A 16,795-nucleotide genomic window follows, 5' to 3' on the forward strand; every position below is an offset into this window, starting at 1 on the left:
ATCCCAAAACCCCATATAAATGCCTTTTAAAGTCTTTATTCTTCTAATTTATAACCTAATGTAAAGGGAAACTGTTAAAGAAAGTTATGAAAATCTGTGGAAAAGTTTAATTAACAAGATGCCTTTTTGTTTTACTTCTTCTTGTTCAGTTCTTTTAGATAAAAGCAAAAGGCCTAAAAACAAATATAAGGGCGTTTACTATTGCTTTAATATTGAAATCATTTGGGCGTGGTTGAGCAGCTTCTATCTATCAACGCCTCATTTAATTAACGATAGTTCAAGGGATTTAGTTGAAGTGGGTTGCTTGTTTTGGTTCCAGACCTGCCTCCAGTGCTTCATCAACTGCTCGTTACATCAGACTTCATGTTTATTTAAGCCAAGTGCGTGTTTGTCAGGAGAATGTGTGTGTGTGTGTGTGTTAGTTGAACAGGTTGTTGTCTATACATGTTTAATCCTTAGTATCCTGCTTAGTGTATACCAATTAGCTGTAAAAGCTGAAGGAGTCTAGTTCAAAGCAATTAATTGCATGAGGTTCCCATCAATCAGAAAGTTCAATACTTATTACATTTCTCTGCCTTTCTCTCCCTCTTTGTGTTTCTTTTGCAGAACAAATTTGGGCTACGGAATTGGATTTCATTGTTATAAATAGACGCAATTTGATGGCCATGGCTGTGGTCGCACCTACAAATCTAACAGGAGCATCCGCAAGCTTTGAGCATGTCGATAATAATAATGATGACGACGATGATGATTACTATAACGATACCATGTTTACGGCCATACGTGGACGTACAGCAAATACAAATGCTAATACCAACAATAATTTGTTTGATTTAAGACCCGATAAAGATCGTGATATGAAAAAGTTTGGCAAGACAGTGACAACTACTCAACAATCAGCCACAAGCACAATGTTGAATAAAATTAATGAAAGATACTTTGAAGTGCCCGATTTCATTAGTCAGGATATCGATGAGGAGGAGCGGCAAGAGCTGGAGGAGGTTATTAATGGCGACGATGAGGAAAAGGAAGATGATGAAATTGTATTGCCGGCAATAACTACAGAAAATTGGCAAAAGTTGGGCACTTTGGCTAAGAAGAAGAAACTAAGTTTGTCAACGACAGCAAAAACAACAACAACAAGGGGTACGACAGCGATTACCAGCAGCAGCAGCACCACCACCACCACCACCACCACCTCGACCACAACAGTACCGACAACAACGCCTGCCACAACAACCAAAGGAACAACAACAACAACCAGTGAAGCAATTATTATGACAACCTCAAAGCAGCCACAACATCATCATCATCAACATCATCAAAAGACCTCTAGAAAGCATCACAAGCAACACCACAAGCAACGTAACCCACAACAACAGCAACAACAGCAAACAACGCGTCGTCATCATGTGACATCCCACGAACAAGCCATGCTAGAATCCTATGCCCCTCCAGTGCAATCGGTTCCAGCAGAAGAGACCACCACGCGAGACAGCAATATACACCGTGTGCGCCCCGAAGTTCTACCCGATATCATAATTCCCTCCACACCGGCAATATCTAGTTCAAATTCTAAAATAATTGCCATTAAACCAAAGAATCAGAAGAGAAAACTCTTTAAACGTTCGGCCGGTGTGGAAATTGAACCGGAATATCTTTTGGGTGACACTGAATCAGTGAGTTCCAGTGAATTCATCCCAAAGTCATCATCTGAGGTGGACGAGGATGCCGAAAATGAGAGTGTGGATTTGGACGAAGCCGATTTCAAGACACTAACTCTGCCGCCGTCGATATCTGCGGCAGCTCCAGCTCCGTCGCAGCAGCCTTCCACGACGAACGGTGATTATGTGCGGCTCGACGGTTTTGCTGGCATGTTGCAACTATTTTTTGGCATTGATCGGCCCATCGATGTAAACATTTTTGCCCAACCGCCGAGCGCTGAATTTGTGAACCTTTTGTGTGCACTCCTCGTCTGGTCTGTACGCTATCCGGCCGTATTTTGGAACACATCCAAATTGTTTGCCTGCATATTTAGTCTACAAATGATTGTGGCTGCATTGGATATCATTTTGGGTTATGTGGGCATTTCAAATCTATATAAGTTGCAAATCTATGCTGAAGTCATGCCCGTTCATCAACCGGGCTTAATATTGAATGCCATCGTCACCTTGGCTCTCTACATACTGGCCACCGCCTTGGTATTGGCCTCATCCATGGTTATGTATTTGTATGGGCATGGACGTTTGGCCACACGAATGCGAGATCGTTCAATTATCACATTAAAGAATAGCGAAACTTGGATATATTTTGCCCACTGTGCCTCCTTGTGTTTCGTTTTGGCCCTGGCAGTGGTCAAGGCTCCATTACTAAACGATTTGAGTGCCACCTACAAGAATAATCTCCATTGTCCCACCTTTTTTGCTGGTAAGTGAACAGCACAGCATGCTGTATATAATATTTAAAAACGATTTTCAGCACAAAACCAAACAACTGAAACTTTTAAAATTAATCAAAATTTTTTCGATAACTTTCCGTTCTCAACTGATAATTTCAAATGGGTCTAAAAAACAATCAAAAATATTCCCTTAACTGAAATTCAAATTGTGGCATAGAAAATTTAACTAAAAAGTACAGTTTATGCTTCGTTTTCAATTTACCTATTCTAACTTCAACATTGAACATTGATTAACCTCACGTGTTAGAATCTTAATCCCTTTTGGCTTTGTTAAACCTGAAGTTTTAAATTTAGTGGAATAGTTTGCATAATTCCAAAGGGGTTACCAAACTCTGGTTGTAATTGGAAACGCAACCAGTTGACTTACACAAAGGTCGTGCCACAATAACACCTTGAACTTCACTTATGTACTCACTCACTTACATACATACACACTACAAAAACAAGTGTGGTTTGGTAGGCCGATCGGTTTGGCCTAAGCCAATTAGTGTCCTTGTTTGGGTTTCACGCTTAATTGGACTGTTATTGTTGTCCAGACAAGGCTCTCTGAATTCCAATTAACCTGTCTTACAGTTACTTTAATCAGATTACCCATCTCTTCTCTTCTTTTATTTGTACTCTTTCTTTGGTATTCGTGTTCTGGCAGCCCTTATTGGAGTTACTCATCTGTTGCTATGGATTGTTGTCTGGCTATGTTTAACCATCAAACGGCGTTGGCACTTTAAATTACCGCCACTGGAGAACATCTATGGCCTGGGCGGTGTCGGAAGTGGTGGAGGTGGAGGCAAGAACGGTGCAGCTCAACCCCTGCTAATGTCAAGCGGTCAAAGGACAGGAAGTAATTCAAGTAGCGGTGCCAATTCGACAAGCACCACCATCAATGGCATAACCAACAACACCAATGAATCATCGTCATCGTCAGCAGGATCGACCAAGCCAGACATGATGAGCACGGCAACAAGTACAGAGCTGGCTGGCATGGGCATGGCCGCCCAAGAGGACATCTATTGGCCCAAACTGACACCAAGTTCACCAAAATTGAAGGTTACCTTCAATGAAGTAACGAGTACGTCTGATGATGTCCTACTAATTGGTGACCAAGAACAAACTGATGGCAAGCGGTAAAAAATCGTTTTTTTAGTTACAAAAGAAAAGGCATCATTACCAAATCACTTTACGTCCCCCACCCAAAAAAAAAAAAAAAAACACACACACATTTTTGTCCGTTTAACTATTAGAGGCAATAGTTTTTCATTTACATTGAAACATCAATAGTTCCATTAATTAATGCACTAAATACCGAAATGCACTGAAACACCCAATCATCTGGTTCATCCATAATCCTTTATGTTATTCGATTTTGTTATATCCTTCAACATTTTCTGTTTGGGTTTATTTTTTGCACGATTTTCATTTAATTATCCAACACGAGAGTTCCATCATCTTTAAAATGTTTCAGTAAATATCAGTACTTTTTATTTATTTTCCCATTTTTTATATATAGTCTTATTTGTTGTTGTTTGTTTTGTTATTGATCAACTAAACGAAACTCATTATAGAAAAAGAAAAAAAGATTGAAATAATAATAATGAAAATGAAGAATAAAACAAGAAACTATTTTGTTCCGCTTGTCGCCTGTTTTTTGAAAGAGATTTTTTTTTTTTTGTTATCGTTTTCGATTATTTTGAAATTATTTGGTTATTATAGAAATCAACTAATCAACTAACTAACTAACTTACTTACTAACTAGAGCTAATTGACTGAAATGAAGAAATAATTAACTAATCGAATAACCAAAAATTGTCGCACATTTTGTCATGGTTCTTTTTGTTGTTGTTGTTCTTGTTGTTATTGCTCTTGTTACTACATATTATTGTGGGTTTTATTTTTAGTATGTATGTGTGTGTGTGTGTGTTGTTTAACTAACCAAAACGTAATACAATTTTAGGTAAACTAACACAACACATGCATTTATTTTCATTCTCTGCAGTGAGAGTCTGTTGGCAAATAGTTAAATATTTAATAGAAGAGGAAACAGAAATGGGATTAGGATGTCTACAATGAGTCATCCATATTATAGGATATTGGATTCAATTATATACATATATAGTTTATTTACCTTTTATGCTCTTGCAGTGGCAATATAATTGATTTGTGTCTCTGTCTTTCAGTCATTAAGCTTTTCTGATGTACCCAGCACATTTGTCAACTTTGGACTGATCAGACAATTATACCAACTAGAAATAGGAAGAAAAAATGGCAAATGAGGCTCTTGCCTTTATCCTAGAGACAGATAGTAGAAGAATAATCTATATTTTGGGAGAGTAATATATTTAATAGTCAAAAACTGCATAGCTTTTAAACTAGATAAATTTGTAAATATGCTTCGAATTATGATAAATCTGATCGAAAAAAGTTCAAACAGTTTTAAAGTCTATCAATCTATCTAGATTTCATAAAAACCTATCAACCTATACATATGTGTTTGATAGTTGATTTAAAAATCCTTAGCATGTATGCTATTAATCTCTTACAATTAGATACAATCAGAACAATCTTGTTTCGAATTTATCTAAATGGGACTTATCGAGGACATTTCAAATAATGCAAAAGTAACAGACTCCTTCTGCCAACAAGAATGGCAACAATAGAACAACAATGACAATTTTTATTTGACCTTCCATGTATAGTTTTGTTAACCGATTGTATTGTATATATAATGTATATTTGTAATCTCGTGTCTGATATAGCCATACGAGCCGTGGAACCGCGATATGTTTTGCCAGTTCTACGAGGGAAATTGACGACGGCGAATATGCGACATTAAGAGCTGCCACCGCTGGCGCCGTTGTGGGCATAACCATGGGCAGTATGAAGAGTGTTGGTGGAGCTGGGGGATCTGGTGGTGGTATTACAACTGTGGGTGTGAGCCTTTTACAACTATCCGAGTATGATGAACTTCCGCCGCCACCACCGCCACAGCAGCAACAACAACAACAATTTGCCCATGCTCGTCCCCATGACTATGCTAATCTGAGCGGCCTGGGCGGCATCAGTGATGACAACATCTCCGAAGAGGGTAAACTATTGGCTTGTGTTCGTGATGATAGCATCACATACGCATCCACACGAGATCTGGAGCCACCGCAGCCAACAACGAAATCAACACATCCACCCCCACCACCCCCACTGCCAATGAAGGGAGCACCAATACCATTGCCACCGGCCATTCAGCCACATTCACATAATATCTATGCCGGTCGGGCTCCGCAGGCCATGCCCGAAATCATGGAATTATCGCCCGAGCATCATCAGAAAACACAACAACAGCAGCAGCAGCAAAAGCAGCCGCTCCATCATCCTCTACAGCAAAACACTCCCCAACATCAGCAGCAACAACATCATCATCTAGTCAGTCCATTGGCTCCGGTCACTGTGGCCGTGCATACAAATGAAGCGCATGTAAGTCGCCAATGAGCCATGCTCCAGCCATTTTTAATTAGCGGAGACAATGCTCCAATCTCTCTCCGAATATTAAAAGACCCTATTACAATTCCTTCAATGCATGATGTAAGAGTATTTAATGTCCGATATGAGCTCCCGTTGTTTCATACATATGTGAAGGGAGGGACAATGCGTCGCCTAGTTTGGGGCGTGTTTTGTGTCACACCCAACATAGCGGTGCAATGAGATTTATGTTTGGTGTTATGAGACAGCATAAATCAGTGTGTGGCCCACGAGAAGTCACAGAGTCAGTCAGTTAGTCAGGGACCAAGATTGATCGATGGCCTTTGGTTTTGGGCGTTTTCCTGCCTGCCCGTCTTCCTGTCTGTCTATTTGTCTGTCTATCTTACTGCCCGACTGGGTGGGTGTGTGGCAGATATCTCAGTCTTATCTGATTTGATTTTATTTTCACTTGCAGACAATCATCAACTGACGTGTAGCCTGAAGCTAAGCTAGCTAGTTGTCCCTTACCCGAATCACACACCTCTCTGCTATCATTTGCACTTTCATCCCAATTCTATCTCTCTATCACTCTTGTTCCGTCTCTTAATCCTGCCATCCTCAGATCGCTTCCAGTTCCACACCCCGCTGTCTGCGTCGTGCCGATTCTGGTGTCCCCAATGAGGCTTTAACGCCACGCAGCGATACCACATCAACCACAGAGAGCACCATAACCACCTCACCGCCAGACCGTGCCCCATCCGAATCCTCTAGCGGAGTCCATTCCGGTGAGGAGCGCGAAATGGAAGTCATCATTAGGCCACGTTCCACCTGTAAGCCACCGCCGCGTCCACCACAGCCCCCGATTCAAGAGGAACCCTACGGACGCTGCACAAATATGCGTATGTCCAGCTTCAATTCGGATCCACATTCGAATGCTTCGTCAGCATCATCCTCGGCCACTGTCATTAATAGCGCCACCTTGCCGCTTCAGCGTAGTATTCCAGAGCAAAAGTTTGACTATACCGCTCATTGCAGTACCATGCCGTTACCGGTGGGCTGTCACAGCCAGCAGCTTGCCGGCACAGGAGGAGGAGCAGGAACTGGGGGTTATGCCTCCACCTCAGCCATGACCAGTTCCATGGTCGGCAATTCTACTGTCTCCAGTTTCAAGACACCCAGCATACATTATGCAAATGCGGCGGTGGCTCTAGGCAGTGGCCAACTGCATACAACTTTACCGAATGGCGTGAGATATTCCAATCCGCATTTTCTACGCCGTCTGCCTCATGTGAGTAAGGCAGCTGAATCCCCATATGGCCACCTGGGCTATGGTGCCGCTCATCATGCTTTTGGTAAGATGGGACACGAAGCAACGCATCCAACCATCCCCGAAGATCGGGACTCTGCCAACTATTCAATGGCCTCTGACCAGGACTGTGGACTCTATGTAACTGCCCAGCTACATTAAGCTTCATAACTAATCTAACTACTCAATTTCAGTGTATAGAGCAAACAGAAAAACAAATGAAAATCCCGAAAATATCCTGTACCAGAATCATTAATCTTCCATATCTTATGTACACACACACACTTGAGTTCAAAAGATGTGTGTGTCTCTTTTTTTTCAAGATCATTTGCTTATCTGCCTGAATTATAGATAATGAGAATTCTAACTCAAGTACTAAACTAGTACCAATCCCACACATGACCCACGCAAAAATAAAACTATATGATCCAAATATGAACTATATACATATATGTACATATGATTTTATGATTGAGACCATTTTGATGTCATATAAACTTTATATGTTGGAAGCGATGTTGGATGATATATTCAACCAATTAACCAATCTCTATTAAAAATAGGTTCATCTAGATTCTAGAACATCAAATATCTAACAATTTCAATAAATCACATCATTTTCAAAGATTCAAGATCAGAATATTTAACATTTACGTAAAATACAGCATTCTTGAAATATACATAAGTATTTGCTTAATTTTTAAAAAATTTCGTATACATTTACCAAATGGATTTTTGAACAAAATATAAGTTTGACATCAAAAAATATTGGTCTCAATCCGAAGAATCATGCTAAAATGTAACACATACATACATACATACATCAATATATATTTATACATGCTCGTATACAAAGTGTAAGATAATAACAAAAATCCATCTAACTAAAGAAAAACTTGACTAATCAATGTAAACTAAAATTAATCATATCATTAATGAATGAATGAAATTAATTTCTATATTCTAAGAAGCTATCCATGAAATAATTACCACTAAGAAACCTATATAATAATAGCTTGATCACTTGAGCAAGCATTAAAAAACAAAATACAATATTTTTAACTAACGCATTTTCTCTAATCGCAAGAAAGAAAACAAATGAAAAAAAGGCAAAAGTGTTTACGAATTTAAGCTGCAAGTGTATGGTTTTTAAACATATGTAATTCTAATGGCACACTACCTTACCCTATACCTAATCTAGCCTACGCTTCAACTAGTCGGCACAAACTCGTACTCGTAATGCCCATTACCCTAGGCTTTTGCATTGTAAGCAAACATATTTTCTATGGTCTCATCTTAAGCAAAATAAATGCGACAATATGAAAATGATATAATGTATAAAAAAACAAACACAAATACTACAAGAAATACTAGCCATATAAATATATATATATACATATATATTTAAATTTACATCTGTATGTATGTATAATACAAGACAACTGGGGCAACACACATACATACATAATTAATTCCCATGCAAAACATATCTTACCCTATTTCCTAACTTATCTAAACTTATCCTATCACAATTGGAAATACAAGACTCAATTTTTGAATCCCTTTTGCTTCCACTGCGCACGCAAATGATTCCTAGATGAATCCAAAACTCTTCACCTCTTCACAGTTTCAGTTTTGATTTTTGTTATAAAGACTGATTAGTATTATATAATAACTATCGACAATTTAAACATCCCCGTATAATACCATATATTAAATCATTCAGACACTCGCACACAGCATACATACATACATACATAAATGTTGAACCCTCAGATTATTGTATAGTTCAGTTTTAGTATTGTATTTGCCGTTTAAAAGATAATTCTTTAAACTTTTAGTTCCTTTAATGAAACGCACTAAAAACTATGCGATAACGCGAAATCAATATATAAGCAAATCTTTTGTAACATAATTTCTATTTAATTACGGAATAATTTAATAAATCAACAGATAAAGGATGAAAAAATAAATCTTTGGGCCCTTATTTTTTGTATGTTTAAGTAAATATTCAAGACTATTGTAAATGATGATGATGATAATAGTTTGGATTGCCCAAGAATCGATTGAAAAAGCAACATAATTAATATACATATACATACTATATTATTCTTACATACCATACAAATATATATATATAAACACACACACACACAAATATATATACATATATATATAAAATATATGAATTAGATGGTTTATCAATGGTAAAATAAAGAAATACCACCGCTTTATGTGAAACCCCCAATAATGAAATTTGAATTTTTCTTTAATACGAATAGATCATATTATTTTCCAAAGTTACTGCTTCTCCGATTTTACAAGACAATACACAGTACAAAACTCGTCTCCATATTCAGTGATATTAACTCGGTTCAACAGATAAGTATTCTCGATCGCTTGCTTGCATCGGGGACAATTGCACCAATATATGCACTGCCAATAGAAATTATTCTGTGATAATTCCACTGTTCGATGCATGGCCTTGACTGTGTTTCGAAATATTCCATGCCTTCTCAAAATGCTGCTTGGCCATCAAAATCAGCCCCATTTGCAAATGAATTTGTGCCTCCACTTCTGATGGCGGCGTAAAGCCTATAAATAAAAAAAATACATTTTAGTAAGCTTATTGTTTTGATTTCTCTAATTGTTTACCTGTAGGCATTGAATGCATTTCTTGATATTTAGGAGTTGAAAGGTACTTTACTACGCCATCTTGGCTAGCCGTTGGATTCGCACTGCTAGATCCAATGGTCAATAAGAAGTTTTTTATTACAATCGGCATTTTCGTCATCTGTGAGCCTGATGAGGATGGCCATAATGGCATATAAAAGAAATGGTCCACGAAACTACAGCTCAATTGCAGCTTGTCCTGGGCAGTTGAACAAGTGTCCTCAATGTCATGTTAATGGGTTTAACATATTATTTACTTAATCCGCAGCAAGCCACAAAAAGAAAACAAAACCCGCTGATTCAGAATCCACCATGAAAAATAAACTCACCACGAACCAAATGATAAATTCGCCTCAGAAAAATTCGCTTCGTTCTCTTCAGCAGTGTTGCCAATCTCGCTTTTTTTCCCGTCAACTTTTTTTTAAAGTATGTTTCTTATTTTTGCTAAGTTGTGCTCGCCAACATTTGGATAAAAATTCTGAGAAAGTATTGTCTTTAAAAATAAAAAATGATTCAACAAAACAGGATAAAATATATAAAAAATGTTTCTTTGCTCGCTTTACTTTATAGTAATTTGCCTCCTTTTTACTTTTCTCCCTTTAAATTCAGCTTTTTTTGACCATAAGTTGACAACACTGCTCCCCAGTATTTAAAATTTTTCACATTGGAGACAAGGTTGTAAGTTTGAAGGAGTCGCAATTGCAATTTTTAATTATTATTAAATGAAGCTCAATAAAATCACAAAATGTTTGCGTTTCCAATAATTTAGCAGTAACTAGATTTGTTATTGCCCAATTGTGCATCGGCAACAGCAGGTAAGTGCCACCTTTCCGTTCTCTCTCTTTCTCTCCGCCCCCCTTCCGACACTCGACCACCCACCAACCAACCACTACACACTCATCGCAACAACTACGCACAACCATAGTCACAGCTGTTTTTATTTTCTTGTCGAGAGAACACACACATCTTATCAAATATGACGGTGGAAATGGGAAGCAAAGGGAGGAGGTTCATTAAATTTTTAAACAATTTTTCTCAAATTTGAAATGCTAAAGTCGTTATTTTTTGTGTGAATCAAAGGTGCTTGGGAGAATTAGTTCATATTTGGGCTAAGATTCTTCAATTAACTCCACCTTGTATCGCATTCTCTCAAAGTTTTTGCTATATTATACATGCTTTGACATACATGTGTACATAGTATTCCACATTCTCACATACACACATCGATATATATACATACATATATTTTCATAATAATTTTCCTTATATCTGGACAATTACCTATACTCTTTTACGACGTTATATCGTTTTTTCATAAAGTACAACAACAAAAAACACCACACAAGAAACAACGAACAAAAAATGGAGAATGAACAAGATGAACTCAGGCACTTGCAGCAGCAGCACCATCAGCAGCATTCCCGTCCATTGCAGCAATATGCGGAGCGTCGGGAAACACGTGAGCACAATAATAATTAAAGATCAGATCTTTTCAATCTTGATATCCATTCGATCCTTTCAGATTCTCCATTTGGCCTGTACTATGAACAGCATCAGCCCCGTGATACTTTGGTAGGACCAACAACATTAACGGACAGATACCATCTGGTGATGTCACCATTTGTAGCCACATCCGAAACACCGACTAGTCGAACTGATGGTGGTGGAGACTATAATCCATATCAAAATGAAAGCTTAACCCCACATATGGAACAGGAGCTGCATAGTAGTAGTAGTAGAAATTCACCATTATTGGAATCCCATCAGATGTTCACCATGCAAGCACCGCGGCCGTCGTTTTCATGTTTAGTACGTCGACGTCGGATGGCGACACTTGGCAACACCAACGGTCCCAGAACGGATTCTTCCAGTTATGAGGCGGCCACAGGGATACGTCGCTTGGAGCAGCATGCACATGGCCAGAATATGATACATCCATATTTTGAGTTGGCATCATCCTCTTCGTCGGGGGCGGCAACTTCTCAGCCATCAACCATGGCCAGCTCCAGCTCTAGACTCATTCCTGAACAAAAGACTGAAATACCAACGCGACGAGAGGAGGCGCAGTGGCCTGTGGCTGCACTAGATGATCATGCCATGGATGCGTCATTAACATCGACTACCGGCTCCACTTTAGTGGCAAGTTATGAGATGCCCACCAGTTCGTTAATCAGCAATAGCACAAACAGTTCATTTGAAGCCAATTCCAATCTGGCTGCTCTATCTGGCGCTGGTATGAGCATCTATGATGATGTGACATCTAGTGCTTCAGACACGGAGCATGTGCAGTTTGCTCATACACGTACCACCAATACAACGACAACCACATCAGCCATTCAGGCGCATAAAAAAAGAAAGAAGCAAGCGACACCCTCATCCTCTTCGTCGGTGATTGATTTAGATGCCAATCCCAGTACAAGTGCCCAGGCTCAGCAGCACCAACAGCATCAGCAGCGGCAACCTAATAATTATACAATATATCAATCGTTGATTGAGCCGGACAACGAGACAACGAGTAGCGATGATGGTTGGGATTTGCGTATGCATAATTCTGCTCCTCCGCCATCAAATGACACATCTGTCGCAATGAGTCGTAATCATCTCATGCAATCATCACCAGTGATTGATCATGTGGATCACTCATATTACAATAGCCGCGGTCAAATGGAAATTAATGGAGTATCAGTGATATCGCCGCCCCCACCACCGGATAGTTCCTATATGCAACTACCGGCAGCTTCTTGTTCCACAGCTACACATACCACCTGCAGTATGGACTATAGCAACCGTGTTGGTGAACTCTGTGGTGTCCACCGTCTCAGGCAAGGATCAAGAGATGCTAATAATGAGATGGCTGCCCTTCCTACATCTGTTTCTTCAAATGGTGGTGGTGGTGCTCCTGCTGCATCGGTGGTACGCACTCGTCTGGGTTCTGGCTTACCCAGTGGCATTGTGCGCACACGTAGTCGCGTGCGTTCCATGGATGAGGCACGGCCAAGTAATAAACGGATGCGATTGGATGCTTTAGCAGAGCCATCTAATAGTAACACGCGCCTCTCACCCACAAACTTTTTTGCATTTCATCCAGGCCGGCACCGACATCGTACTTACGGCGAACAAGTGAGTTTCTTATTCATAATGTTGATGTTACGATTGGGGAGTGTCCGTTTTCTGTTATTCTATGCCAACAAACCCATTGTTTATTTATTGACACAATTTCTAGAATCAGCCAATTCCAAACAATACAGAACTACCCACAATATTTTGTGATTTAAAAAGGGTTTGGAGTCGTTTAGTCTCAGTTTCATATTTACAACTAGATGGTTAGATGAATAGTAGTATTGGTCTTGGATCTGAACCGAAAGGTTTTGGGTTCCACTCCTAATTAAGACAAACTTGAACATAGTCGGAATTGGCTGCAGGGATCTTTCAATACGATTGTAAATGTTTTCTACCTTTACAGGCGTCACCGGAGCAACAGCAGCAGCAGCAGTCAGTGGCGCCGCAGCAAACACCGCAACAGACCCCAAGCGGAGGTTCCTGTGTGATTGCTTATGTCGGTAGACCACGACAAGAGCGACAGGAGGATCTACCCTCAACGTCAACAGGAGGCAACAGGCAGCAAGGACAGGGCAACGCTGTCTTAACTGCTCCAGATCTTCAGTTAGATGACTGGTCTTCTGATTCAAATGGTGGCAGCGATGATGTGGTTTTCGTACACTCCACCAGAGAGCCAATACTCTCCATAGACTTGACGTCAGACGACGATGGTGTCGCCCAGCAGCAACACCAACACCAGAGAAGTTTTGAACAGCAGCAGCAGCATCAAATGCATGTAGATAGAGACTACCTACTGCATCCTTCGGAAGAGCCACCAACGGTTGGACGTCCGAATTCGGCGAATGGCTACGATGGAAGAAGGCGACGGCGACACGTTTATAATTATACCTATTCCCTACCAATGAATCGTGCGGATCGCCGTGCAGAAATCGGACCAAACCCAAATGTGGGTGGTGGAGTTGGTGGTAGTGGCAGCGGCACATCCTTTGCCTTTTACAGTGGAGCTTTGACGGATCGTGCAGCCATGACGGATCACAATTATAGCTACGATCACAGCCACGGCCAGGGACAAGTGCCGCCTGTTCTGCTGGCAGAAGAACCACAGCCGGCTCCTAATAATTTCTATTCCAGAGCACCATGCCCGAGTACAACGCGATGTCCTGGTCTAGACTCGCAACGATATTTCCAACCTATAACGCCACCACCCTTGTGGCCATTTAGTTCTTTGGGATCGGAACTCTTGCCGAATGGTCTTTATGACCGTCCATCTCTGCCAAGACCGTCATCAACGACGGCCAGCACTGGGGTGGCAGCCAGCAGCAGCAGTGAGCCAAATAGCGGTCGTAGCAGTCCAGGAACGAATTTCTATCGTCGTTATCAGCCATACTTTATGCCTCCTTATAACATACCACCTTTGCCAGCGGCAGTTAGCCGAAGCGGAACTGGGGCTGCCGCCGCAACGGGAGGAGTTGCAGCCGGAACGGATTATCACTTGCCCAATCCCCATTATCAAGGCGGGGGCGTGGCTGTTGGAGGTGGCGGCAGTAGTCGCAGTTCTCTTAGTGGAGCCATGAGTGCCGCTGCTGTAGCGGCGACAGTAGCAGCAGCTCAAGCTCAATCTTTTAGTGATTTGCTGTCGCTGGCCAATGTGCATTCAACACCGTCTACCACTATGGAAAGTAATCACGGCCTTGATAGCAGGGGTTACCAAAGTCAATCTCCGCATCATAATCATCCGCACACTCATAGCCATTCCCATTTGTTGTTAGCCACTCCACCACCGCCTCCAGTGACATCGGCACTGGTCACAATGACTGTTACGGCCGGGGTGTCGCCCCCGCCGCCCTTGGAAATGTATTCCGGACGAGCCACCATTCCCTATTGTGGATCACCCCCCTATGGCATGCGACGATCGGAGGCTTATACTAGTCGTCAGCATTATCAGCCGCAACCGCATCAGGGTCATCATCAGGCACCCCAGAATCAAATGCACGCCCACATTCATCCACCTCATCGTGCCAGTGCCATTGTGGCGGCTACATCCCTGACCCCGGCTCCTCCTTATCCTGTGCATCAGAATCTGTGGTATCGTCAACAGAATATGCAGGAGTTGCATCGTCGACACTTGACACCCACACCCATTGATCTCTCCTCAAATCCATTGAACTTGACTAGTAGCCTGCGAACACGGTATTTACATAGCATATGCAGTTGTGTGCATGCCAGGAATGGCCCTGTCTCTAGTCTGGATCCGGCATATTATCCACCGTATGATGCAAATGCAGCAGCCGCTGTCCAAGCTGCTGCTCAAGCTGCTGCTGTTCAGGCAGCTGCTGTTCAAGGGGCAGCTGCCGCCGCTGCAGTTGTTAGCAATAATCCAAATGGTGGTCCACAGCAGCAGCAGCAACAACAGCAACATCAACAACAACAACAACAGCATCCACAGCAGCAGCAACAACAACAACAGCATCAGCAGCAACAACAACCGCAATCCCTAATGCAACACCAGCAACAGCGCCGAAGAGCCATTCATCACCATATGTTCCATCATCATTATTCGCCGTTGCATCTAGAGATTGGTTTGGCCACTCCATTGTCGTTGGGCTCTCGGATTTTGATTGGACCCCCGCGTCCAAATCGTGGAGCCACTTTGGTAAGTTATGAGAAAACTAGTGGTGAAACTTTTGACTCTATTAATCATTCCACGGGGCAGGAAACTATCGAACGGAATACCTTGCCACATAAATACAGACGTGTGCGTAGACCCAGCGAAACTGATGAAGATGCTGAGAAGTGTGCCATATGTTTGTCCCTATTCGAAATCGAGAATGATGTTCGGTAAGCTCTTGAGCTTGATATCTCACAATTATCGTCAGCCGGAAGCACTAATTTCTCGGTCGTTCATTTTCAGTCGTCTGCCCTGTATGCATCTTTTCCATACCGACTGTGTGGACCAATGGCTGGTAACCAATAAACACTGCCCCATTTGTCGGGTGGATATTGAAACGCATATGGCCAAGGACGCTTTGGGTCCCAACTCATCAAGCAGTGTAAGCGGCTCTTCTTCAAATGCTGCTCCCCCAGCTTTATGACATTGTGTCCATGGCGGTGTTTTTATGTAAAAAGCAAATGTTAGGGATACCTTGTTCGTTCCAAACAAACCAAAAACGCTTGCAAACTTTGAGTTGGCGGCGTTTTTGCAATTAAGTAGACTACAAAAACCAGTAACAACATATACAAACAACAAATGCTAACTAACCCACCCAACTTGGGCATAAGAATTTGCCGCGTTGCGTAAAAAAAAAAAAAACAAAAAAACACACATTAAGAACTGCGAACAAAACATCTTGCAAAATTATGTAATATTCTTCATACATATTATGTGTATATCAAACAAAATTCATGTGATTGCAATTAATGCAAGGTTTTGGTTGGTACTTCCCCTAAGATTCAGCTATTGTGGTGTATCATGGGCCGGGAAATGCCAACCAAACGTAATTATTATTTGTCCATATCTACCATATGTAGTTGCTATAATTAACTTTTGATTGTGTCTGCATAGAAATTATCGATGTATTTGTATATATACTAAGAAGTGAAATCATTTTGAAAATCGATAAAATAAGATATTTGTGCAAACTTAAAGAATCTTTTGTTTATTTTGCCCCTCTCTTTTAGTTTTCAAGTTTATATTTTATATTATCAAAAAAAATGTGCATTGTATATATACTATAAATAATGTTTAATTTAATTTATAATTAATATTTTTGAATTTTATAACTTATTATATCTATGATCCCTGGAACTCACAGCTCAAAATCAAATCATTCTTATTGTGCCATACAATATAT

The 16,795-nt window shown here is 40.8% G+C and overlaps 2 protein-coding genes and 1 long non-coding RNA gene across 5 annotated transcripts in view; 2 read left to right on the top strand and 1 right to left on the bottom strand.

The window, feature by feature from the left end:
- The window catches only part of tinc (tincar), a 45,113-nt gene extending 37,469 nt beyond the window's left edge, over nucleotides 1-7,644 (top strand). For 2 of the 3 annotated variants that reach the window (XM_068296396.1, XM_068296397.1), the window contains 4 exons: nucleotides 607-2,427; nucleotides 3,105-3,579; nucleotides 5,209-5,920; nucleotides 6,528-7,644. In XM_068296396.1, the coding sequence (XP_068152497.1) occupies nucleotides 607-2,427; nucleotides 3,105-3,579; nucleotides 5,209-5,920; nucleotides 6,528-7,373 (3,854 nt within the window). In that variant the 3' untranslated portion in view covers nucleotides 7,374-7,644. Of the gene's footprint in view, nucleotides 1-606; nucleotides 2,428-3,104; nucleotides 3,580-5,208; nucleotides 5,921-6,527 lie in introns of those variants that run through there. The other variant, XM_068296398.1, reaches the window with a different exon arrangement.
- Nucleotides 7,645-9,294: 1,650 nt separating this feature from the next.
- LOC137582512 (uncharacterized) lies at nucleotides 9,295-10,305 on the bottom strand. Its single transcript, XR_011033292.1, has 2 exons — nucleotides 9,867-10,305; nucleotides 9,295-9,806 (listed from the first exon to the last, which is right to left on the bottom strand). It is a non-coding gene; the product is annotated as an uncharacterized lncRNA (long non-coding RNA).
- Nucleotides 10,306-10,539: 234 nt separating this feature from the next.
- LOC137582024 (uncharacterized) lies at nucleotides 10,540-16,592 on the top strand. The gene is made up of 6 exons (XM_068296454.1): nucleotides 10,540-10,699; nucleotides 11,205-11,343; nucleotides 11,407-13,004; nucleotides 13,348-15,597; nucleotides 15,658-15,782; nucleotides 15,856-16,592. Exons 2-6 carry the CDS (start codon nucleotides 11,247-11,249, stop codon nucleotides 16,034-16,036), a joined length of 4,251 nt encoding a protein of 1,416 aa, XP_068152555.1. The 5' UTR covers nucleotides 10,540-10,699; nucleotides 11,205-11,246; the 3' UTR covers nucleotides 16,037-16,592.
- The last annotated feature ends 203 nt before the right edge of the window (nucleotides 16,593-16,795 follow it).

Source organism: Drosophila tropicalis, unplaced genomic scaffold (genome assembly GCF_018151085.1).
Source record: "Drosophila tropicalis isolate 14030-0801.00 unplaced genomic scaffold, ASM1815108v1 contig_859, whole genome shotgun sequence".
Classification (NCBI taxonomy): Eukaryota; Metazoa; Arthropoda; class Insecta; order Diptera; family Drosophilidae; genus Drosophila; species Drosophila tropicalis.